Source organism: Xenopus tropicalis, chromosome 8 (genome assembly GCF_000004195.4).
Source record: "Xenopus tropicalis strain Nigerian chromosome 8, UCB_Xtro_10.0, whole genome shotgun sequence".
Classification (NCBI taxonomy): Eukaryota; Metazoa; Chordata; class Amphibia; order Anura; family Pipidae; genus Xenopus; species Xenopus tropicalis.
In genome coordinates, this window is record NC_030684.2 from 129308558 (window position 1) to 129333265 (window position 24708).

Sequence of the window (24708 nt, forward strand, 5' to 3'; positions counted from 1 at the left end):
TACTCTCGCCTCTCTAGAACGGGTTGAAAAGTCTAAAAAGTCTAAAAAAATAAACGTTCTGTGAAATCCGTTTCTGAAAGATGCTGGTTTATTCTTAGAAAATAAGAGTAACAAATATCCCCACACTTTCACTGCAGACTTAGGGGACTATTTACCAACTATTGGACTTTCTTGGTGAGATCATGTAGAAGTCAATGGCAGTTGTCTATTCCCTTCCCTGGAGGATCTTCTTTTGCTTTGAAACTTAAGAGGTTAATAAATTAATTAAATTGGTTTAAGAAGGGAATCAACAGGTATTATCCCACCGATAGGTCCCGAATTACCATATGAATAAACAACAAAAATTTCAATGGAATAAAAACCACAACATTTATTGGCTCAAATAAATACAACAGAAACCAACATATAAATCATACTATACCAAAAACGACAGGTGCATCCCAGTGCCTCATACTACCCACTCTCCCAACGGGTTTCGCGCTGTATGGCGCTTCAGCAGAGGAGATGATCTGATGAAGCGCCATACAGCGCGAAACGCGTTGGGAGAGTGGGTAGTTTGAAACTTAAGAGGTTTCAGATTTTTGATGCAGTTTTTTGTGCAACAATTAGAAAAAGTCACTGTTTTCACTCAAGTCGAAAAATTTTCACGACTTTACTGCAACTTTTTCCACGTGGACTTTTTCAGTTCAGACTGTTTTGGAAATGAAAGATTTTCGTGGAAGCGAGTTCAAAGTTTGAAATGAAAAATAATGAGAAATGTTAGATTTTTAGTAAAGGGGCCCTTAGAGTCTTTGGGGGTCATTTATCAACACCGGGCAAATTTGCCCATGGGCAGTAACCCATGGCAACCAATCAAATTATTGCATTCATTGTTCTACCTGCCGCTGGCTGAAAAAAAAAATCACTTATTGGTTGCTATTAGTTACTGCCCACAGATAAATTTGCCCTGTGTTGATAAATGAGCACCTTCGCAATTAAATGATTATTACTGTGGGTCGATCTAACAGTTAAATAGATCCTGATCTTGTGTCTTGTGGCCCTGACACACAGTAAATGCAACACAATCTCTTTCATCTAAACCCCTGGTCACTTGGGGGCCTTTTAATAATAAGTTGAGAAAATTAATGCTAGCAGAGTTAAAAAGAAAACAAAAACATTAGCCTTATTTATTTAGAAAACATTTTTAGAACATTTCCATTTGCGTTTTGTTGCAAAAAAAAGAAAACTGCAACCCAATGAGAATCATCACATTGTTTCATTCATTTTCAATGAGGCTGATCTTTAATAAATTGGAAAAATAAATAAATAAATGTAATTGCCTGAGAATATCCCCATAAATAATAATAAATTATAAATAAATATTGATGATTCAAGGTTCTGAAGAATATTCTTGAGTAAATTCGAGCTTGTGTTTCTTTGGTTAAATTTGGGATGTGATAAAAATGCAACTTGGCGTTTTCCCTGTCAACCAAGTCTACGGAATCTGTAGATAAAGACTTGGTGCTGGAGAACAGCAGAACAAGTCTTAATCTGAAGTAGAGGGCGGGCAGTGGGGTAACATCCTACCAGGATTTGAACCAAGAACCCACTGCTTGCTGTACCGTTTTACTTGCCTCGCACCTATTTGAGCAGGACTGCTGGGTTCCTGGTTCACTTCAATAAAATTAGTTATCCAGGCAGGAATGATGGCTATGGGTGCTCTCTATTTACATGATTGATTTAATCATCTACCCTTTAATTCCCTACCTTCCATTTTCTCCCACGCCCGTGATAGGTCTATCTACCATAGTTCCTGGGTGCGCATTTTGTCCTGTCTGTCTGGTTCTAACCCCTGCCTGTATTGTGACTTTGAGCGAATTCCACCTGCATTGACCCCTTTGCCTGTTTGACTCTACTAAGCTCCCTCAGTCCTCCTGTAACAATCTGGTTCCCTTGCTCACCCAGAACCCTTGCCCTGGTCCTCTCACTTTAAGACCTGACAGCACCCAAGTAGCAGAGGGCACCACCCAAAGCTAAAGGTGGTTGTTTAAGCAGAAGTGTGAGCGGTGACCAGGACCTTGGAAATTGATCTGGGTTTTGGGTTATCGATCATGGTCAATAAAAGACAGAAAACAGGGCAGGAGTCAATAAATATGAGAATCAAGTCAACGTGCTACTTTTGTGGCTTGATGGTGTCTCCGTGGGGTGCCATTAAGTTTGGGATCATTACGGTAAGTAGGCTTCTGACTGTGACCGTTTCATAAATTCTGAATAACACAAACAACGTTTGAAATTTTGTCCTTTACGGGAAGAACACTGTGTGATCATTTTTTTAACCCATCTAAATCATGTATTTATTGCTTTCAAGTTGTCATTCTTTCACTAAATGGAAGCTTTGTTCAGTGTTGCTCTGTGTGAGAAAGATCTATTTTCAGAAACTATTGAGCATCTTGTCACAATAAGTCTCCCTAAGTCTTCTACCAGAAATGCAGTAATACAAAATTGTGGATACAAATCAGGGTGGACACTGAAACTTGATTCAACGGAAGAATTTTTCAATTGCCAATTGCCAAGCCAGTGTGTAGCAATGTGCCCTGAGAGTTGTGTGTCACAGAGTAAAGCAAAATGTTCCTCACTGAGACTTTCCTAAAATAACAGAAACATAATGACGCAAAGGCCTACACCATCAATAGATGATCAACAGAGAGATCTTTCTTCTATACACTTAAGGTCCCCATACACGGGCCGATTGTAGCTGTCGATATGGGTCCCTTGGACCGATTCGGCAGCTTATCGGCCCGTGTAGGGGCAGAACCGAGGGGCCTGCCCGACCGATATCTGGCCTGAAATTGGGCAGATATCAATCGGTTAGGTTAGAAAATCCAGTTGGATCAGGGACCGCATCGGCTCGTTGATGCGGTCCCCAAACCGACTGCCCCATTGCCGCCCACATAATCCGATCGTTTTTGTCCTATCACATTTTTTACCTAAATGCTCCCCGATATCGTCCACCCGTAGGTGGGGATATCGGGTGAAGATCCGCCCTTCTGTATGTTGTAGATGTAAATGTAGAATGTCTAGATGTCAAAGTTTGAAGCTACACAAATTGTAACAATTGCAAAATATGTTTGATTTTTTGCTTACCTTACTAGATTTTCCTGTGATTTTTAAAAATGGCCATTTCCAGTGCCCCGGCCTTAGATGAAGAATATTACATTTACCATGGCCATAGAAACAGTGGTTTCACTGGAATAAATCATGAATCATGGTATGTTCAGGACGTGGCTTCCAATTCATTTGAACATCAGAGCTAACTTGATGGGAGCGATCCTTGCATTTATACTATTAGTCCCAGAAGTTAAGATATGAGGAAAGCCCCTAATGAATTTATATATTAATTATGGAACTCCCTATGCAATTACACATCTCTCAGCTTGGTTTGGGGGTTTTAAATGTACATTTTTTACTCTGAGCATAGGAAATATATGTGTTGGAAATCTGTGAAAGCATCTAGCAAGCATCTTATCCGCTAGCAAAAAACATGCCAGGCATTTTTTAGTATGTGCCAGTGAGCAGTGTAATAAATACTTTGCAAAAAAACAGGTTATTACAAAATTAAGTTTTTATTTGTTGCCTAAACCCACCTAGGTACAAGCCACCTATATAAAATTTAAAGTTTCCACCTTAAAAAATAAGTAAACCTTTTTTTTTTCTATCAGTAAAATTACTCTAAACATCCTCCAGAATTACCTACCTTTGTCCCAGCATTCTCTCTGACCTGGTTCCTCAGTTAGAAGTTAATCATTTTTCTTTGCTTCCTTGTGCAGAGTGAAGCCCCGCCCCCACTTCCTGTTCAGTTCTCTCTTCAGTTCGACTACCTGTAGTTGACCTGGAGAGCATTCTGGGCACGCCTGGAGGCAGCAGGAGCCAGTCATTAGCAGGGTTTTTTTTTATGAGAGACCTGAACAGGAAGTGGGGGCGGGGCTTCACTCTGCACAAGGAAGCAAAAAAAAAAACGATTAACTTCTAACTGGGGAACCAGGTCAGAGAGAATGCTGGGACAAAGGTAGGTAATTCTGGAGACTGTTTAGAGTAATTTTACTGATAGAAAAAAAGGTTTACATATTCTTTAAACCTTACATCTTGGTTCTTTTGAATTGCTCAGATTTAATATTTTTTGCTTGGCTTTCTAAAACTCTAGGTGGAGAGCCCTTCCACTGTCAGAGATACTTTTGTTGTCAGACAGTTTTTGAACATATTGTTTCCCTCATTTTAGGGGCCTTTCCTGGGGGGATGGATTTGTAGTTTACTCAGAAGAACAATATATTGTTTTTTTTTCAAGACAACCTAAGTTTTCAAATATGGTCGAATTTTACTCTTCAGTAACAAATAGAAACAATCATATTTCCTTAACATAAACACATATATCAGAAACATAATTTATTTTATGCACAAAAATACAATTGATTTGGAAAGTCTCATGTCTCTCGAACTTGCCAATACCAAATATATATAGTTTTATGGAGATGTCTCACTTGTATAGGTCAAAAACTCCCAGCAATACACCACAAATTTCTAAAGCACTGCTCCAGAAAGCTGCATACTTTAGATTTCAAGGCCAAACATTCCACTAACACTAAGTTTACCCTACATTTACTTACATACATTTTTTTGAAAGAACAGATTCTATCGAATCCAAAATAGGTAAATTTGCCTATGCCTTTCTATTCCAAACCAAGTGCAATGCTTTCCAATAGTTAGCAGTTTTAAATAATTTGTGTACATTTTGAAAAATCACCTCAAAGCTTCCAGTCTACAGTATTTTATCTCATATAGGTCATTATGTAACCAGATAACACACCCTAAATATAAAATGCCAGGGGTCCACTGAACAGTTTGATGCCCAGTGTGTACAGGTTTAACTAAATATGTGGCATGTAAATAATCTATCATTTCTGTCATTTTAGTTGATGGAAAACTTGCACATTTACTGCATTTAATGTGGGTAAAGCCACAAAAAAATAAGTTCACCCCAGAAAGCCATATATTTTTGGAAAGTACACATTCCCCCGAATCCAAAATGAGCATGTTGTTCTACTCCAAAGTTCCAAACCGTAAGGCTTTTCTAAATTTTGCAATTTTGATGACATTTCCAAAAATCACCTCAAATCTTCCACTCTGCAGCATCTTATCTTCCACATATTATTAGATACCAAATTAAATCATCCTATCCTGCGTGTCTACTGATCAGTTTAATGCCCAATGTGTATAGGTTTACATAATTATGTGGCATTTAGGGGCTTCAAGATGAGGATACCCTGTATGACATATAATTTCTTTCATTTCAGCTACTGCAAAATTAACACTTTTACTGCATTTATGGGGGTAAAGCTTCAAAAAGTATGTTCACCTCAGAAAGTCATATATTTTTGAAAAGTACACAATCCCCTAAATCTAAAATGTGTACAAGTTTCTTTCTACTCCAAAGCAACAAGTCTCAAAGCTTTTCTAAATTTGGCAATTTTGATGACATTTCTGAAATCCTATCTGCAACAGGTCATTAGATAGCCAGATAAAACATATCTATATATATATCCTACTCCTTTGGGGGGGCAGTGCCAGGAAGAAGATAATATTATTATCCCGGAGGCGGGCAAAAGGCTTGATGCTGGCTGGGAGCCCCAGGAGACATCTGGAAAAAGAGGACCCAGTGAGAGCCAGAAAAAGAGTGAGAGACATCATGTTATTTTAATGGTGTTTATCATGTGAATTTGTGTATGAGATTCAATTTGAGAAGAACTAACTTTTCTCCTAATTCAGTACCAGTGAGATAAGTTTTGCACTTAAATTACATCTGACTCTATAGGAAAACCAGGAATTGACATTGGACATACGATTTTCTCATTAAATTAAACTAGGACCAAAATGTCCTCTGACATTGAGGTGAAACATCTCTTTTTGCAAAAGCTCTAACATTCTGCCTAAATTCATGTTTGTACTTTAATTTTAATGTATTGTATGAGTACTGTGGCCAATTTGCCACAGAATTCAGTCTTTATGTAAGGTATTGGAAGCAATAGGATCACCTGCCATGGACAGAGTCATAAGCAGAAATGGGATTAATGAACTGGCAGTGAGCATTGGCAGCAGTGGGCTACGATTTTGTGACATGAGTGCATTCTGTCACATCCGCAACACTCAGGAATTCCCTAATACTGATCCATGCTCTGGCTCTCCACTGTTAGGGACACTCCCTGATAATAGTTATGATCTCAAGGGACACCTAAGTTGAGGTCAAAATAGGCCTTGGTATTATAAATAGTGATGGGCGAAAAAAATGGCCAGGCATGGATTCTCTACACGTCCAAAAATTGTCATTCGCGTCAAAAAGATTGTAGCATTCGTAAAAAAACAATTGTCTCCCTCGGCAAACGTATTGTCGTGAGTGTCAAATGTATTGTCGCTTGTCCAAAGAATTGTTTCTCGTGTCAAAAAGAATTGTCTCTCATCAAAAGAATTGTCTCTTGCGTCAAAAAGAATTGTCTCTTGCGTCAAAAAGAATTGTCTCTTGCATCAAAAAGAATTGTCTCTTGCGTCAAAAAGAATTGTCTTTTGCGTCAAAAAGAATTGTCTCGTACGCCAAACGTATTGTGCGTCGAATGTATTGTTGCATGCCATTTTTTTCCCCCATTTTGCAAATTTTTTGACATTTCGGCGAATCAAAATGGGACAGATTCGCTCATCACTACTTATAAATATACAATGTCCTAAAGGGCCTACACCGGTCTTATAAATGGTGAGTCTATGGCATCTTAAAGTAGCTCTTTGCTGTCAGTCTGGACTGAATTAAGTTCACCATCGATGTGACCTGAGAGACAACCCAAGGCAGGTGAGTTGAGAAGGTAAATGTACAGTATAGAAGTGTTACATAAATTATATTATACATATGAACTACCGTATATACTCGAGTATAAGCCGAGTTTTCCAGCACTCAAAATGTGCTAAAAAAGGAACCCTCGGCTTATACTCGAGGCAAGTAGTTTTAAATGTCTGATATATTTTATAAACAGATCAGCGATACTTCTGTCTTTTATTCTCCTGCATGCTGTGCTCTGCCAGGGATTCCCAGGAGTAAGAGATATATGTTAGGGGTGGAAAGGTGGAAAGACATTTTTGGGTGGGTTACTTTATTTTGCATCTCATGTCATTTGCAAACGTTATGTGAAAAAGTAGCCTTTAAAAGCTGCGAGTTCCTTGTATGGTAACTTTGATATCTTTATTCCTTATGCTATAGATGATGGGATTCAGCATTGGAGTCACAACCGTGTAAATAACAGACACAGTTCTCTCTGTGCTGGGAGAGTTTCTGGAGTGAGGGCGGAAATACATGAACATCAGAGGCCCATAGTACAGAGAGACCACTGTGAGATGGGAGGCACATGTAGAGAAAGCTTTATGTCTTCCCTCAGTGGAACGGATATTCAAGACAGTGGAGATGATATAAATATATGAAAAAAGAATTGAAATAAATGCAATAAGGCCAAGTATACAAGCTGCAATGTACATGGATATCTCATGAAACCAGGTATCTTGGCAAGACACACTAAATAAAACAGGTATCTCACAGAAAAAATGGTTGATATGGTGGGACCTGCAAAAGGGCAGTTGGAAGGTGTATGTTACATGAAAGCTAGAATTGATACAGCCCACAGCCCAGCAAACAGCAACCATGGAAATGCAAAATCTCTTGTTCATAAGCGTATTGTAGTGCAGAGGCTTACAGATAGCCGTGTATCTATCATAGGCCATAACAGCCAGAAGAACACACTCCGTCACTACCAGGGCAGAATGAAAGAATATCTGTACAGCACAATCAAGAAGTGAAATACTTTTATACTGAGTTATTGTAATTATGATAAGTTTAGGTACTACTGAAGTACTTATGCCAATGTCAATGATGGACAGGTTGCTTAAGAAGAAATACATTGGGGTGTGAAGCCGCAAATTGATTCTTACTGCGATAAGAATCAGAGCGTTTATTGACAATGTGAGTATATACATTATCAGGAAGGTTAGACTACTTAAGGCCTGTAGGGATGGGGTATCAGCAAGACTGAGAAGAAAGAATCCATTGAAAGATGTTTCATTTAAATTGTCCATTACTCTAGCCTCTCTAGAACTGCATGAAAAATTAAGCACTGTTATGAACAAATATCCTCACACTCTCACTGCATACATAGAGTCATCAAGATTACATTATTATTACAGCGGGGGAGATCTAACCGTTTAATAGATCCTGATACTGATAGGCTTGTAGCCCTGACCCACATAAATGCAATCCAGCCTCTTTAATTTTGATGGAACTTCCACACCTTATCCGCCCTTTTGAAAGTCCAGAAAAGTTCACCTAAACCCTTGGTCAATTGGGGATTTCACCGAGTGATGATTTAAGAAGATGTTTGTAGTGGAGAACAGGCATAATCTGAAGTACAGGCACGGTGCTACTTTTGCAGCTTGACGGTTTCTCACTGGAGTGCCATTATGCTTGGGAGGATTGCGGTGAGTAATCTTCTGACTGTGATAGTTTAATAAACAAAAACAACACAAACAATGTTTGAAATCGTGCAAGGGCTTATGGAAAGAGCACTGAGTAAAAATTGATTCAAGAAATACACACTTATGTCTAGCAATTTAGCGTCCATAAGCCGTAGAGAACTCACCAAGGTGAAAAGGATAATCCAGGTGCTCCAACCCCAAACCCTCAGCTCAAGGGAGCGGACAAGCCATTAGCGCAGAAACAAAAAAGGAAAAAAGGGGGGCAGTCTGGAAATCCAAAAGACAGGCCATTCAAAAAGTTAAAAAGAAAAAAAATCTTTATTATACACTCATCTCATAAAGGAAAAAAAGAAATTGCCTTAAGTCATGCCCCATCTGAACCATGGATTCATTGCTATCCAGTTTTTTCTTTATTTTAGTAAATGGAGCTTTGTTCACTGTTGCTCTGTGTAGTCACCTTAGCGTGAACAGCATATAGTCAGAATATATTTTTGAGTATCTTGTCACAATAAGTCTTCTACCAGAAATGCAGTAAGGCAGGGGCCCTCAAACTTTCTTACTCGTGAGCCACAGTCAAATGTAAAAAGACTTGGGGAGCAACATAAGCACCATAAAAGTTCATGGAGGTGCCAAATAAGGGCTGTGATTGGCTATTAGGGGCCTCTATGCACCCTATCAGCTTACAGGGGCTTTATTTGGTAGTAACTCTTGTTTTTATTCAACCAAAACTTGCCCCCAAGTCAGGAATTCAAAAATAACTCCCTGGTTTGGGGGCACTGAGAGCAACATCCAAGGGGTTGGGGAGCAACATGTTGCCCTGAGCCACTGGTTGGGGATCACTGCAGTAAGGGAAGGCTGGGCTGAAATGGATTAAAATAGGACTGGAATTGAAATTTGATACAAAGAATTATTTATTTTTTTATTTCCAAGCCAGTGGGTAGTAATGTGCATTGAGAGGTGTGTGTCACAGAGTCAAGCAAAATGTTTTTGTTTACAAAATGTAGACTTGCCTAAAACAACAGAACTGTAATGACCAAAAGGCATGTATACACCATCAATACATATATAGGAGATCTTTCCTCTATACATAGTAGGTCATTGTAGGTTCCAATAGAGCCAGCAAAGCGGTTGTTGAGCAGCAAAACTGCACCTGCATGGCTGTCTGTCCATCTGTAGCTGAAGTACAACTCTCTCTGGCACAGTGGAAAGGTTCAATGTAAATGTAGAATGTTTAGATGCTGAAGTTTCCATCTACACAAAATGTAACAACCGCAACATGTTTTGGGTATCTTAAATAGATTTTGGATTTTTTGGTTATCTCACTAGATTTTCCCCTGATTTGTAAAAATGAACACTTCTAGGGCCTGGCCATAGAATCAGTTCTCTGGAAGAAATAATGAATCATGGTATTTTCACAACATGGCTTTATATTCATTTGTACATCAGAACTAAGTGGATGGGAGTGATCCTTCACTCATTAGTCTCATCATCATAAAAATCCCTAATGAAATCATACATGGAACTCCCAATGCAATTACACATCTCTCAACTTTGTTTGGATTTTAATACTAGAATTTACTTATACAGGTATATCCAGAATGCTTGGGACCTGGGCCTTTCTGGATAAGGGATCTTTCTGTAATTTGGATCTCCATACCTTATGTCTACTAAAAAAATATTTAAACATCATGAAATAAACCCAATAGGATTGTTCTGCCCCCAATAAGGGGTAATTATATCTTAGTTGGGATCAAGTACAGGTACTGTTTTATTATTACAGAGAAAAGGGAATCATTTAACCATTAAATAAACCCAATAGGGCTGTTCTGCCCCAATAAGGGGTAATTATATCTTAGTTGGGATCAAGTACAGGTACTGTTTTATTATTACAGAGAAAAGGGAATCATTCAACCATGAAATAAACCCAATAGGGCTGTTCTGCCCTCAATAAGGGGTAATTATATCTTAGTTGGGATCAAGTACAGGTACTGTTTTATTATTACAGAGAAAAGGGAATCATTCAACCATGAAATAAACCCAATAGGGCTGTTCTGCCCCCAATAAGGGGTAATTATATCTTAGTTGGGATCAAGTACAGGTACTGTTTTATTATTACAGAGAAAAGGGAATCATTTAACCATTAAATAAACCCAATAGGGCTGTTCTGCCCTCAATAAGGGGTAATTATATCTTAGTTGGGATCAAGTACAGGTACTGTTTTATTATTATAGAGAAAATGGAATCATTTAAACATGAAATAAACCCAATAGGGCTGTTCTGCCCCCAATAAGGGGTAATTATATCTTAGTTGGGATCAAGTACAGGTACTGTTTTATTATTACAGAGAAAAGGGAATCATTTAACCATTAAATAAACCCAATAGGGCTGTTCTGCCCCCAATAAGGGGTAATTATATCTTAGTTGGGATCAAGTACAGGTACTGTTTTATTATTACAGAGAAAAGGGAATCATTTAACCATTAAATAAACCCAATAGGGCTGTTCTGTCCCCAATAAGGGGTAATTATATCTTAGTTGGGATCAAGTACAGGTACTGTTTTATTATTACAGAGAAAAAGGAAATCATTTTTAAAAATGTGAATTATTTGATTAATATGGAGTCTATATGAGATGGCCTTTCCGTAATTCAGAAATTTCTGGGTCCAATACCTGAACTTACATTAGTTACTTAGATGAGAGAAGGAAGACCAAATAAAAATGGCTGGTGTTCTGATGTACTGCACACTTCTATTTTGGTAATCCATTCAATGGGCCAGATTCAATTCAATGAGAAATATGTTATCTCTTGGTTTATCACCTGCAGAAAGACAGTTGGAAGGTGTATGGTACATGGATGCTAGAATTACTACATCCCACAGCCCAGCAGGCAGCAGCCACTGAAATGCAGAATCTCTTGTTTGTGATTGTATTGTAGTGCAGAGGCTTACAGATGGCTACATACCTGTCATAGGCCATAACGGCCAGAAGAATACACTCTGATGCTACAAGGGCTGAATGGAAGAACATCTGTGAAGCACACTCAAGACGTGAAATACTTGTATCTTGTGTTACTGTCATTATGATAAGTTTAGGTACTACTGAAGTACTTATGCCAATGTCAATGACGGACAGGTTGCTTAAGAAGAAATACATTGGGGTGTGAAGCCGCAAATTGATTCTCACCACAATGATGAGTAAAGAGTTTACTGTTAATGCCAGTATATACATGATAAGAAATATTAGTATACTGAAGGCCTTCAGGGATGGGGTATCAGCAAGACTGAGGAGAAAGAATCGGTTGAAAGATGTTTCATTTGAGTTTTCCATAACGCTTGCCTTGCTAGAACTGAACAACAAATCTGAAACAAAAAATATTATGAGATCTATCATGCAACACGCTTAGTATCTGTCAATTATTATAAGAAGTGAGCTGTTGGGTTTGGAACTTCAGCTGTGAATGTAATGCTGGGAAGGTTGGCCTGCTTCAATCTGAAGGAAAAAGAAACAATTGTGAAAAAGTGTTTTCAGTGCGCACCTAGATCCGCATGAAATCATTATTATAGTGGGCGAGATCTGCCAGGCTAATACAGTAGATATAACTCCTATTTGGTCATGTGAATGGGACAACACCTAATGACTAGGGCTCTTGGTGAACCTCTCTGGACCTAAGGCTCAATAGAGCTTTACAGACAAGTTTTATAAACAAGTGTGCTCCATTTTGTGGTGGTTTTTTAGCTTATAGGCCAGGTTCATTTCATTAAGAAAAGTTTATATAATGGTTTATCACATGAAAACGTATAATTCGAGTTGAGAAAACATTTCTCCTAATTAATTTCTATTTTTCTTTTAGACTTCAATAGAGTTTTCAACAGTAAGAGAAGCTTTTCTGAATTGAATCTCGTCCAGTCGTTTTCACGTAATAAACCATGAGATAACTTTTTCTCACTGAACTGAATCTGCCCTAATATGTAGAAGTCAATACTTTTGTTTTATGTGTTTGGCTCTTTGCAACATTAAATGCCAAAAGACCAAACCTTGGTAATTCTATATCAAACAATGCAGTTCCTTACCAAAATGACAGTAAAATGTAAATTGAATGGCTAAATGGCAATCGGCATTAATAACCTATAAAAGAGCTCTTTCAATGCACAGGAGGTCCTATAAACATATAATTCAATGTCCAACAACAGAATCAGCAAATCTAGTACAGGTATGGGACCCATTATCCAGAATGCTTGGGACCAAGGGTATTCCGGATAAGGGGTCTTTCTGTAATTTGGATCTCCATCCCTTAGGTCTACTAAAAAATTAATAAAACATTCATTAAACCCAACAGGATTGTTTTGCATCCAATAAAGATTATTTATATCTTAGTTGGGATCAAATACAGGTACTGTTTTATTATTACAGAGAAAAGGGAATCATTTAACCATGAAATAAACCCAATAGGGCTGTTCTGCCCCCAATAAGGGGTAATTATATCTTAGTTGGGATCAAGTACAGGTACTGTTTTATTATTACAGAGAAAAGGGAATCATTTAACCATTAAATAAACCCAATAGGGCTGTTCTGCCCCCAATAAGGGGTAATTATATCTTAGTTGGGATCAAGTACAGGTACTGTTTTATTATTACAGAGAAAAGGGAATCATTTAACCATGAAATAAACCCAATAGGACTGTTCTGCCCCCAATAAGGGGTAATTATATCTTAGTTGGGATCAAGTACAGGTACTGTTTTATTATTACAGAGAAAAGGGAATCATTTAACCATTAAATAAACCCAATAGGGCTGTTCTGCCCCCAATAAGGGGTAATTATATCTTAGTTGGGATCAAGTACAGGTACTGTTTTATTATTACAGAGAAAAGGGAATCATTTAACCATTAAATAAACCCAATAGGACTGTTCTGCCCCCAATAAGGGGTAATTATATCTTAGTTGGGATCAAGTACAGGTACTGTTTTATTATTACAGAGAAAAGGGAATCATTTAACCATGAAATAAACCCAATAGGGCTGTTCTGCCCCCAATAAGGGGTAATTATATCTTAGTTGGGATCAAGTACAGGTACTGTTTTATTATTACAGAGAAAAGGGAATCATTTAACCATTAAATAAACCCAATAGGGCTGTTCTGCCCCAATAAGGGGTAATTATATCTTAGTTGGGATCAAGTACAGGTACTGTTTTATTATTACAGAGAAAAAGGAATCAGTTTTAAAATTCTGAATTATTTGATTAAAATGGAGTCTATGGCAGACAGGCTTTTCGTAATTCAGAGCTTTCTGGTTAACAGGTCTCCAGATAAGGGATCACATACCTGTATCCTTAGAACCATCATTTAAGCAATAGCTGCCCCTACTTTCTCTCACTTTTTCTTTCTTTATCTTGCCAAGGCTGATCTGTTCTCTGCCATGCTGTGAATTAAAAATATGCTTTTAGCTGCCCACCCCCAAGGTTTTCCCAGGCCCATAGATACCAGTGTGGAACAGACGTAACATTTTTGGGCAAATATACAACAAAGCAGAATATGTAACCCTTTATAAATACCTGTTAATAATAAGAATAATAGTAATAACACTCTGATGTGCATTGCAAGAGTTGAAGCAGTTGGAGAACCATAGCAGTGGGGCAGTTTGCAGCTGTGGTAAACATGTAGTTGTACAATGGCTAGATGTTAAATTTGCAAAATATATCATATTTGGTTTTAACTTACAAAACGTTTATAAATGCACATTTCCAGCTGCCTGTGATTAGATGAAGAACATTACATCTTTTATTAGAGTCAGTGCTTTTTCCGGATGAAGTCAATAATGATATTCGCACGCTGTGTCTTCATTTCCAATTGTGAGTTACAGCTAACTTGATCCTTGCTTTTATATACTTTTCTGAGCTATTAGTCCCATAAGTACAAGATTTCAGGAGAATCCCTAATGAATTCATACAATAGTTATGAAACTCCCAATGCAATCACACATCTATCAACTTTATTTGGATTTTAATATTATGATTTATTAACATTAGGTTACAGTAAGTCAAGTGACCAATAGTGATGAGCGAATTTGTCCCATTTTGCTTTGCCGAAAAATTTGCCAATCTTTCAAAAGATTCCCGAAACTGCGAAAAATTTGTGAAACGGCAAAAATGTTGCGCATCAAAAAAAAAATGTTGCGCAACATGAGAGTCAATTGTTTTTGACGCGAGACAATTCTTTTGATGAGAGAGACAATTCTTTTTGATGCGAGAGACAATTCTTTTGATGAGAGAGACAATTCTTTTTGATGAGAGAGACAATTCTTTTTGATGCGAGAGACAATTCTTTTTGATGAGAGAGACAATTCTTTTGATGAGAGAGACAATTCTTTTGATGAGAGAGACAATTCTTTTTGATGCGAGAGACAATTCTTTTTGATGATCGAGACAATTCTTTTTGATGCGAGAGACAATTCTTTTTGATGAGAGAGACAATTCTTTTGATGAGAGAGACAATTCTTTTTGATGCGAGAGACAATTCTTTTGATGAGAGAGACAATTCTTTTTGATGCGAGAGACAATTCTTTTTGATGAGAGAGACAATTCTTTTGATGAGAGAGACAATTCTTTTGATGAGAGAGACAATTCTTTTTGATGCGAGAGACAATTCTTTTTGATGCGAGAGACAATTCTTTTGATGAGAGAGACAATTCTTTTTGATGCGAGAGACAATTCTTTTGATGAGAGAGACAATTCTTTTTGATGCGAGAGACAATTCTTTTTGATGAGAGAGACAATTCTTTTGATGAGAGAGACAATTCTTTTTGATACGAGAGACAATTCTTTTGATGAGAGAGACAATTCTTTTTGATACGAGAGACAATTCTTTTGATGAGAGAGACAATTCTTTTTGATGCGAGAGACAATTCTTTTGATGAGAGAGACAATTCTTTTGATGAGAGAGACAATTCTTTTTGGCACGAGACAATTCTTTTTGATGCGCGACTAGTGATGGGCGAAATGTTTTGCCAGGCATGGATTTGCGACGAATTCCATTGGTGGATTGTTTCGCAAAATGGATGAAAAAATTTGCTGCGTAAAAAATCGCTGTGCGTCAAAACATTGTCGCAAGAATAGGCGCGGGTGTCAAAAGGATAGTCGCGCGTCCAAAAATTGTCGCAAGAATAGTCGCGGCGCCAAAAGGATAGTCGTGCGTCCAAAAATTGTTGCAAGAATAGTCGCGGGTGTCAAAAGGATAGTCTTGCGTCCAAAAATTGTTGCAAGAATAGGCACGGGTGTCAAAAGGATAGTCGAGCATCCAAAAATTGACGCAAGAATAGTCGCAGGCATCAAAAGAATAGCCGCATGTCAAAAGAATAGTTGCGGACCACAATTTTTTTTGAAGCACAACATTTTCGCCATTGGCAAATTTTTTGCCGTGACAAATTCGCTCATCACTACACGCGACAATTCTTTTGATGCAAGAGACAATGCTTTTGATGAGGGAGACAATTCTTTTTGGTGTGAGACAATTCTTTTTGACGCACAACAATTCTTTTTTCGCTTGCAACAATTCTTTTGACACGGTTGACAATTTTTGGACGTGTGGTGAATTTTTCCACCGTGAATTTTGTCGCCAGTTTCACAAAAAAATTCAGCGAAATGTGGAAATTTGCTGCAAATCCATGCCTGCTGAATTTTTTTGCCCATCACTAGTGACCAACAATGTGACAAAAATACATGCAATTTAATACTGTTTATGAATGAAACTGATAGTTTACTTACCCTCTTTATGTTACAGACAGTCCCCTAGAGTTGTGGATGGCTAAATTGGCTACTAAATTGCAGTTGGGGGGGCAAACTGTTTCCTGATCCTGTGTAAAGGTATATTCCTGGCATGTCCATAACTAACCGGGGGGGTCATTGTTCTATTTTATAAAATGGAGGGGAGTTGATTGGGTTCACTCTCTTTCTTCTTGGATTCCACCTGGACAGAGGTAGGTCCAGTATTTAAAAAGCACCAACATATTCTGCAGTTCTGCGGGTTTGTACATTGGACATACAGAGTAACATACAAAGCAAACAATAACTGATACAGGAGATGAAGTGGGTCCTGCCCAAAAGAGCTTACAATCTAAAATTCCCGAGCACTCTCCTTCAGTGCATGTAATTTTGAGTTCTGCAGTCTGTGACTGATTCCTGTCTTCCTAAATATCCCCAAGCCGTAGTTGGCAGTTGGGTTAGACAGGGATTGAGGACAACACTAGAGGTCACTAACAGCTTCTGCTCACCTACAGTACCAATTCTCATCTGCCCATCCCTCTTCTAGCAGAATTTGTACATTCCGTCACTCTTGTGGTCCTCCCCTTTTATTCTAAGTCTTAATAATACACATGTACAGTAGGTTTATGAAAGTTCACCTTTACCTTAAATTTTACAATTCATATACAGTACATTCAGATTGATATAATTCACATTCTGCTGTCTACACCCCACAAAAGTTAACTTCAAAGTTAAATCACTAAGAATTAGCTCTTTTGTCTCTGTCTAAAGGGGGTTGTGTGGGAAACTGCGCTACTTTGGATGTCACCTGACTGTGACTGATGGAGACCTTGTATTGTCTCCAGAGGAAAACTCCTGTGTAGTGCTGAGCGAATTTTTTCACCAGGCATGGATTTGCAGCAAATTTCCGCATTTCGCCATTGGCGAACTGTTTCACGAAACTTCTGTGAAAGTTCGCTGCGGAAAAATTTGTCGCGCGTCAAATTGGGCACAGTTGTGTCAAAAAGGGCATGGTCGCGGCAAAAAAAGCGCAGGCAACAAAAAAAAAAGAGCTGCAGGCGACAAAAAAAATTGCGCGACAAATGCGTTTTGTGAATTTTTTGCTGTTTAGATAGATTCGCTCATCACTACTCCTGTGTCATCTCTTTGAATTCTTGAACATTACATTATTCTATAAGTTATAAGTACAAACTAACCTGGGGAAGTTGTAGCCAATTCATTCCCATTTGGGTTATTCAGGATATTAACCATGATACCATCATGAAAACTGATGCATCTCCTATCTTCTCGCTCGACTAAGGAGGCTTCCACCATAATAACTATGCTTCTGTATGACCAAATAGTCTGAATTAACCCTTTGCTGGTTCAAAATTGACCTCTGGATGCTTTTAGCATAAACAACGGGAACATAACCCATAATATAACACTTTGCATTGATATAAAATATTAAAATTAGCCAATCAGGAAAAATAAAAAACTGATGTTATACACTGCCATTACTGTACATTTGTCAGGATTATCCATTCACTGGAAACAGATGCACATGTACTTTATGTATCTATCAGTAAACATTGTATTGTCATAATACAGGTATAGGACCTGTTATCCAGAATGCTCGGGACCAAGGGTATTCTGGATAAGGAGTCTTTCTGTAATTTGGATCTTCATACCTTAAGTCTACTAAGAAATCAATAAAACATTAATTAAACCTAATAGGATTGTTTTACTCCCAATAAGGATTATTTATATCTTAGTTGGGATCAATTACAGGTACTGTTTTATTATTACAGAGAAAAGGGAATCATTTAACCATTAAATAAACCCAATAGGGCTGTTCTGCCCCCAATAAGGGGTAATTATATCTTAGTTGGGATCAAGTACAGGTACTGTTTTATTATTACAGAGAAAAGGGAATCATTTAACCATGAAATAAACCCAATAGGGCTGTTCTGCCCCAATAAGGGGTAATTATATCTTAGTTGGGATCAAGTACAGGTACTGTTTTATTATTAGAATAAATAGCAAAGATTTTCAGTGGAATAAAAACAACAACATTTATTGGCTCAAATTAACAACAACATAAATTATATGAAAAGCATACTATACCAAACAATGACCAGGTGCATCCTAATCTCCTAACGCGTTTCGCACCATGTGGCGCTTCATCAGAGGAGGTGTGGTTTACTTGTGTCACTTCCCTTATATACCCTTAATTTGTTAAATATACAGTGTGCAGGGCTACCTAAACACCTAAATCTGCTTAAAGAAAAAGGTTTGGTTTAACTTTCACATACTATACCAAAGAATGGCAGAAGGTAAATCCTTTTGTTTTAAAGACCCTAAGACCAGTGATATAAGGAAAAGGGCAAAGATTTTTCTTAAACATCCAAACAAAGTACATTTTGGAGATGAGGATGATCTTAAAAACCATTTCCAAACATTGCAGACTTTATGTGAAAAAGAAATCAAAGCATGGTGGCAAAAAGAATCATTAATGAATTATATATCAGAGAAAATAGTACCAAGGGGCTTAAGAATTACAAGGAAATGGCCAACCTTTGGGAGAGATGATGAAGATTTCATGTCAGAATGGAGAAATATACTGCAAGATTGTTCAATTAACTTAATGGCTTTGATAGTTAAGCAAAAAGAAAATGAACTAAGTAAACTGAATGATGAAATTGAAGTGATTCAAAAGGAGTTAATTAACTATAAGGAAACAGAGACATTTATACAACTAAATGAAAATTTAGAAAAATGGGCGAAATTGCACAAAGACAAAATAAATATGAGAGAGACTTAACTGATTATCGAATGGGGCAGATATTTTATTGGAGAAATGAGAGAATGTTGCGACCTATGTATAAATCTATATTGAAATCGCCAATGCAATATAAGGCAAATGATAAAAAGTATATAACCGATGACTCTTCCTTTGCCAGCACCGCCTCGAGCCCAGACTGTTTTTTACAGAGTCCCCCAGCCCCAGCATCCTCAGCGGAACGAAGGGGAGAAAAGATGGCGCCGCGCAAAGCGAGAGAGCAGGAAGAAGGCGCCGGATGGGAGGACACGTCTGTACGCGTCGGCAGAGAGGACGCGTCTGTGCGCAGCTGGGAGAGAACGCAAGTGAGAGGACGGAACCAACGACGTCAGCGCGTAACGTGGGGGCGGAGCTCCGATGCGGAAGTAGGAGAGAGAAACGGAGTAGAAGCCCTGCGGCGCTCGTCCAGGCAGCTAAGACAGAGGAGTCGCTGGTAAAGTATACAAGCCAGTTTAAAGCTGCAAGAGAACCGGAGAGAGCTTTGTTTAAAGGTACAGATGGGTTGAATTTAAAGTCTGAATATGCAGCTAATTATTTTAAAGGAAATGTCAACCTTAAATATACATCTAAGTGCCTGGAAGAAAATGCTGCTTGTATTGAGAGTACTTCACAATCAAGTTTTTTTTCCTCATTGAGGGGTGTTGGACTGCAAACAAACCATGGGTCTTTACCGATGGAAAAAGACAATTTACATATTAATCATGTTTCTATGCAGGTGGAGGAGAATTTACAAATTGATTGTGTTGCTTCGCAATTTGATAATAGTCCGCAGGTTGTTTATCTCTCCAAGCCAGGTGGTGATAGCCCTCAGTTGGAGTATGCAATTTCACCAATTGATGACAATTTACAAGTTGACTTTACTGTTTCTAATGATAACTTGCAAGACGATTACATTCAGTCTCAAATATATGGGACCTTACAAATTGACTCTGATTTGACTTTTGGCAATGTGCAAACTGACTGTGCCTCTTTGCTAATGGAGAAAAATTCTGATTTTGCCCCTTTGATAACTGATGAGAACCCACATATGGGTGGTCTCTTCTTATCACCCAATGATAATGTACTAAGGCTGGATCAGGAGAATGTGAAATTGAAATGTATAAAGTTTATGCCTTATTTGCAGAATACTGCTAGTTTGAAAAGTACAGAATTGGATATTATAAAGCAAGATGCTCTACAATGTGAGGATTTGGAGCATGGTAAAAGCAGTAATACTGGTTTTACAAATAGTTCTAAAAAGTTGAGAAAAAAGAAAAATATTATGGATAATTTCCCTTCTGATGTGGTAACACAAGATAAACAAATTAGTAAAAGTGTATGGCAAAATGAACAAATTTTAAATCTATCTACCCATCAGCTAAGTAAGGAAGAAATTGAAGTACTGCAAAAGGGTCTGAATTTTTGCCCAACTTGTAACATGGATTATTTTAATACATATGTTGATTTTCAAAAATTTATTAGAAAAATTGCCTTGAAGCGATATTTTAAGGTTAAAGAATTGCAAAGTTCGGTTCAACTTAATACATCGATGATACAAACTAAAGAAATGGTTATGGATGTAATTTTAGATAACGATAAAGGTATTAATAAGGTACAGGATGGTTTTAGTAAGGAGGAAGTGGAAATTATTAACTTTATGGCTCAGTGTGCAGAAGAGTCTGACCCAATTGAAATTATTACTCATAGTAATCTAAAAAGAGAGTCAGTCTTTTCACCAGATATCCCTCCAGGGAATGCTATTTTGATGTATGAAAAAGTGGTAGAACAAGAATTACTAATGATTTTTGAAAAAGACATATCTACAGATTGGAGGTTTCGGGATAATTTGACCCGCAAGCAAAGGAAAGCCTTATTAAGTCTGCAAAAGGATAGTGATATTTGCATCAAAAGGGCAGATAAAGGAGGGAAAGTGGTAATATTAGATACAGGCCAATATAAAAAAATGGTAATGGATATTTTGTGTGACTAAAAGACATATGAACATATGAAGGATAATCCACTTAATAAATATAAAAGGGAATTACAACAGCTGTTGTTAGATGCTAGAGGTCAGGAAATTCTAAATAAATCGGAATTTGAATATATATGGAGGGAAAACCCGATTATGGCTCACATTTATGCCTTGCCTAAATTACATAAAAGTGTTACTTGTCCCCCAGGGAGGCCAATAGTCTCCAGTATAGGCAGTCTTACAGAAGGTCTCAGTGCATATGTAGATTATTATCTTAATGACATCATAAAATCTACACCTGCATATATACGTGATAGTCAAGATGCCTCATCTAAAATTTCTGCTATAAAATGGAAAGATAGTTATATTTGGGTTACTCTGGATGTGCAAGCGTTATATTCACGTATAAATCATGTTGATGGGCTTAAGGCAGTCAACATGTATTTAAATAGATCTTTAAGATCAGGAGAACAGATAAGATTCTTGCTTGATGCGGTTGAATTTATTCTCTCCCACAATGTGATGATTTTTGATGGCAGGTACTATAGGCAACTGATAGGAACCGCAATGGGGGCCAAATTTGCGCCCTCATATGCTGGACTGTTTATGGCAATGTGGGAGGAAGAATATATTTATGGAGTAGATAACCCATACCATGATGACATTGTGGGATGGTTTCGCTACATAGATGATGTCATCATGGTATGGGATGGTGATGCGAATGAATTGTCTGGCTTTTTGCATTATGTTAACAGCAATATATACGATATCAATTTCACTCTGGAACATGATATGCAAAAGATTAATTTTTTGGATCTGACTTTCTATATAGAAAAGGGACAAGTTAATACGAAACTTTTCAGGAAACCAGTGGCAGGCAATACTATCCTGAGAAGAGATTCGTTTCATCCAGAACATACAGTGAAATCGATACCATATGCACAACTAGTGAGACTTCATAGGAATTGTTCCAGTTACGATGTGTTTAAAGAACAGGCAAGGCATGAATGTGAGAGGCTTGGGGAAAGAGGATATAAAAAATGTGATTTGCAAATGGCATTACAAAGAGTTGATGAGCTGAGAATCAAAAATAACAGCAAAAGTGACAAAAAAGGTGAAAAAGTCAAAATTACTAATGCTGAAAAGAGAGAAGAAATAAGGTGTATTCTAGATTTTGGTGTCCAATATAAAAAAATCGGAAAAGTAATTAAAAGAAATTGGAATATATTACAGGCAGATCCAATATTGAAACAGTTAAATATTCAACCGGGGGTAGTTAGTAGAAAAGCTAAATCCCTAGCAGGTATTGTAGCCCCTAATAAATTAAGGTCAAAAGGAAAATTGACCAAAGGAACAACATGGTTAGGTGATCCAAAAGGTTTCTTCCCCTGTAAGCATTGCAAGTCATGTAAATATAGCAGTAATAAAAAGACTTTTTCAAGTAAAAATACTGATAAAGAATATAAAATTGATGCTTATATCTCATGTCAAACACAATACGTAATTTATTGTCTACAATGTGAATGTGGTTCCCTCTATATAGGACGTACTATAAGACAGCTGAGAACAAGATTAGGAGAACATCTGAGAGGTTTAAAGAATAAAGATAGTGATAATCCGCTATATAAACACTTTGATTATGTGCATAAAGGAAAACAAATGAAATTTAATATGTTTGGCATAGATAAAATAGATGAAAAAAGTGAAGGGAATTTGGTAACCAAACTTTTACGATTGGAATCTAAATGGATATTTACGCTGGATACTGTGATACCAAAAGGAATGAATACAAAATTTCAGCTAAAACCTTTCCTTATATCACCTTGGAATTAAGATAAATAGGAGATGTTATAATGTTGAACCGAATAAAATTGAAAAAACTGTGTAAAGAAATTGTATACATTGTATGAATTGTTATTATGTTAAACTGAAAAAATAGTATTAAGTCAACTGGTCTGGGTCATCATGGTCATGAAAAAGTCATGAAAAAATTATGGTTATGAAAAAATCATAATTAGAGAAAAAATTCATATTAAGAGTCTGTAATATGTAGTTTTATATTGCATATATTTATTGGTTTTATTATTTGTATTGAGTACTAGTGTACACTTAGGATGTTGATGCATCTTGGAGGTCTCAGGGTTTTTATGTTCAATATTAACATCTATAATAAAGGTATATGATATGAGGTTAAATTGATTAATTACTGTTATGGCCATATGGCTATAATACTAGCCTTTGGCATTTAGGGAATCTCCAGGATGCAACAACATTGGGTGGTTTTTAAGTATTATTGGAATAGAATCCTATGCACAACTATGCACAATTATGCACTTTAATATGTGGGATCAATTAAGATATTTGTCTTTATAAGCTCTTTGAGCCGTAGATTTATTGATCTATTTATTTAATCAATTTTGTTTATGTTTTGAGGTTTTTTTGTGTTTTGAATTTATTGGTGTGTTTCTAATATAATGATATAATATGTGCTATATACAGGGCGACCTGAAAGCCCATGGCTATGTATGTCTTATAAATTTGATATGTTATTAGCTTGGTATGGGGTGTTTAGGTAGCCCTGCACACTGTATATTTAACAAATTAAGGGTATATAAGGGAAGTGACACAAGTAAACCACACCTCCTCTGATGAAGCGCCACATGGTGCGAAACGCGTTAGGAGATTAGGATGCACCTGGTCATTGTTTGGTATAGTATGCTTTTCATATAATTTATGTTGTTGTTAATTTGAGCCAATAAATGTTGTTGTTTTTATTCCACTGAAAATCTTTGCTATTTATTCTTATACTGATTCAGGACTTATTCAGTGGAATATAACTAGTAGATTCTCTTTCTGAAACCTATTTATTACTTACTGTTTTATTATAGGAGCTGAGTGAGTTTAGGCATTTAAATAAAATAGCGTTGTATACTAAGAAATCAATAAAACATTAATTAAACCCAATAGGATTATTTTACATCCAGTAAGGAGTAATTATATCTTAGTTGGGATCAAGTACAGGTACTGTTTTATTATTACAGAGAAAAGGGAATCATTTAACCATGAAATAAACCCAATAGGGCTGTTCTGCCCCCAATAAGGGGTAATTATATCTTAGTTGGGATCAAGTACAGGTACTGTTTTATTATTACAGAGAAAAGGGAATCATTTAACCATTAAATAAACCCAATAGGGCTGTTCTGCCCCAATAAGGGGTAATTATATCTTAGTTGGGATCAAGTACAGGTACTGTTTTATTATTACAGAGAAAAGGGAATCATTTAACTATTAAATAAACCCAATAGGGCTGTTCTGCCCCCAATAAGGGGTAATTATATCTTAGTTGGGATCAAGTACAGGTACTGTTTTATTATTACAGAGAAAAGGGAATCATTTAACCATGAAATAAACCCAATAGGACTGTTCTGCCCCAATAAGGGGTAATTATACCTTAGTTGGGATCAAGTATAGGTACTGCTTTATTACTACAGAGAAAGAGGAAAACAGTTTTAAAATTTTGAATCATTTGATTAATATGGAGTCTATGGGAGACGGGCTTTCCGTAATTCGGAGCTTTCTGAATAACGGGTTTCTAGATAAGGGATCCCATACCTGTATATAGTATTATACAATTGTGTCCAAAAATG

General features: G+C 37.1%; 1 protein-coding gene across 1 annotated transcript; it reads right to left on the bottom strand.

Moving 5' to 3' along the window:
- Positions 1 to 7215: 7215 nt before the first annotated feature.
- On the bottom strand, positions 7216 to 11762 carry LOC100491787 (olfactory receptor 10J4-like). The gene is made up of 3 exons (XM_004917521.2): positions 11642 to 11762; positions 11497 to 11545; positions 7216 to 8158 (listed from the first exon to the last, which is right to left on the bottom strand). Exons 1-3 carry the CDS (start codon positions 11760 to 11762, stop codon positions 7216 to 7218), a joined length of 1113 nt encoding a protein of 370 aa, XP_004917578.2.
- Between the last annotated feature and the right edge of the window lie 12946 nt (positions 11763 to 24708).

Bases quoted from the DNA above. Each gene is read 5' to 3' on its own strand.
- LOC100491787 (XM_004917521.2), bottom strand. From the start codon at position 11,762: ATGTATATACTGGCATTAACAGTAAACTCTTTACTCATCATTGTGGTG. The intron at 11,546-11,641 runs GTACTTCAGTAG...TCTTCCATTCAG, and splicing joins CGTCATTGACATTGGCATAA to CCCTTGTAGCATCAGAGTGT. The intron at 8,159-11,496 runs GTATGTAGCCAT...TTTTTCATGCAG, and splicing joins GCCGTTATGGCCTATGACAG to TTCTAGAGAGGCTAGAGTAA.